The sequence below is a fragment of the Colobus angolensis genome, unplaced genomic scaffold, assembly GCF_000951035.1.
Source record: "Colobus angolensis palliatus isolate OR3802 unplaced genomic scaffold, Cang.pa_1.0 Scaffold369, whole genome shotgun sequence".
NCBI lineage: Eukaryota > Metazoa > Chordata > Mammalia > Primates > Cercopithecidae > Colobus > Colobus angolensis.
In genome coordinates this window covers 754236-755797 of record NW_012117032.1, presented here as the reverse complement: position 1 = coordinate 755797, position 1562 = coordinate 754236, and the positions used below count along the sequence as shown (strand labels likewise).

At 36.0% G+C, this 1562-nt stretch overlaps 1 protein-coding gene across 1 annotated transcript in view; it reads right to left on the bottom strand.

Annotated features, from left to right (window-relative positions):
• VPS4B (vacuolar protein sorting 4 homolog B (S. cerevisiae)) overlaps positions 1-1562 on the bottom strand; it is a 39748-nt gene that overhangs the window by 8414 nt on the left and 29772 nt on the right. Inside the window, 1 exon segment of the mRNA XM_011953594.1 lies at positions 381-521. Coding sequence (XP_011808984.1) covers positions 381-521 — 141 coding nt within the window.

The following is a 1562-nucleotide window of genomic DNA, read 5'->3' as shown; positions in this document are numbered from 1 at the left end:
AAAAAAAAAAAAAAAAAAAAAAAAATCTGAGATGCAGGGAAAAAAAAATTTCACCAATCCTATTTTTTTAGTTAGGTTTTGGCAATAATTATACTATATATGAGCAGTTTGGAGATATTCTAGCTGTAATACCTGTAAAGTCAGAATCTTGTGCTTTAAAAAATAGCTTTTTCACTTAAAGTTTCCTCAAAACCCAATAAAATAGTTTAAAAATAATTACTTTTTATATTTTAAGTTCAATTAACTTTATAATTTCTAATGTGAGTCAACAGTATTAAGTAAAATACACCTGTTTAATACTAAGATTTTCCAGCAAATATTATGTAACTGAAAATTATAATGTTTTAAAATTTTTCTTAAAAACAAACAAAATTTCAAACCATGGAAACAACTGGCTCCAAAAGTTTATCTCCAGGGACATCCATCCATGTCATTTCAATGGCACCAGGGTCACCTGGAGAGCAAGGTGTTAGCAGATCATCTACAAGATGGTTAGGATCAGCTCGGGAAGGTCCGCGAACCTGAAATAAACAGTAATCTGAAATATTTATTTGAAACAAAATTGAACATTAAGATTTAATCCATTATCAGGAAAGTTAAAATGTATAATAGTTTTGTATGTTTAATGTTTACTTTTGGGAAAAAAAATTAAGAATATACAACAAAAAGTAGTTATCCCCTGGGTAATGGGATAGATTTTGGTTGCTTTTAGTTTAGTTTTTTTTTTTTTTGAAAGGGTGTCTCGCTCTGTCAGCAGGCTGGAGTGAAGTAGTGCCATGTCAGCTCACTGTAACCTCCGCCTCCCGGGTTCAAGTGATTCTTGTGCCTCAGCCTCCCGAGTAGGTGGGATTACAGGCATGCGCCACCACACCCAGCTAATTTTTTTTTTCACTTTTAGGAGAGACAGGGTTTCACCACGTTGGCCACGATAGTCTCGATCTCCTGACCTTGTGATCTGCCCACCTCGGCCTCCCAAACTGCCAGGATTACAGGACTGAGCCACCACGCCCAGCCGCTTTTAGTTTTTTTCTTGATGCTTTTCTGTATTTTGAAATTTCCTACAATAAATTACTTATATGATCACACATAGAAGTTAAAAAAAAAAAATAGTTACCTGTGTCTAAGCTTTCTCTTTTACCTCTCCAGTGCTTAATAAGTGGTAGTAATCTCAGAGACCAAAAACAGATATATTAAAAAATTCTCAGAAGTTGCTCTATAGCTGAGAAACTTCTGTAATATTTGGAACTTTAGTATGAAACTACTGAATCCGTCTCTTTCAACAAAAATGCTCTCAAATCTAAGTGCAAAATTATATGCTAAATGCAGTATCAATGCCATTTTATCATGTACAACTGAAGTTTTGTTTTGTTTTGTTTTTGTTTTTGTTTTTTTTGGAGATGAAGTCTCACTCTGTCGCCCAGCATGGAGTGCAGTGATGCGATCTCAGCTCACTGTAAGCCCCGCCTCCTGGGTTCACGCCACGCCATTCTCCTACCTCAGCCTCCGGAGTAGCTGGGACTACAGGTGCCCGCCACCACACCCGGCTAAGTTTTTTTTTTTTT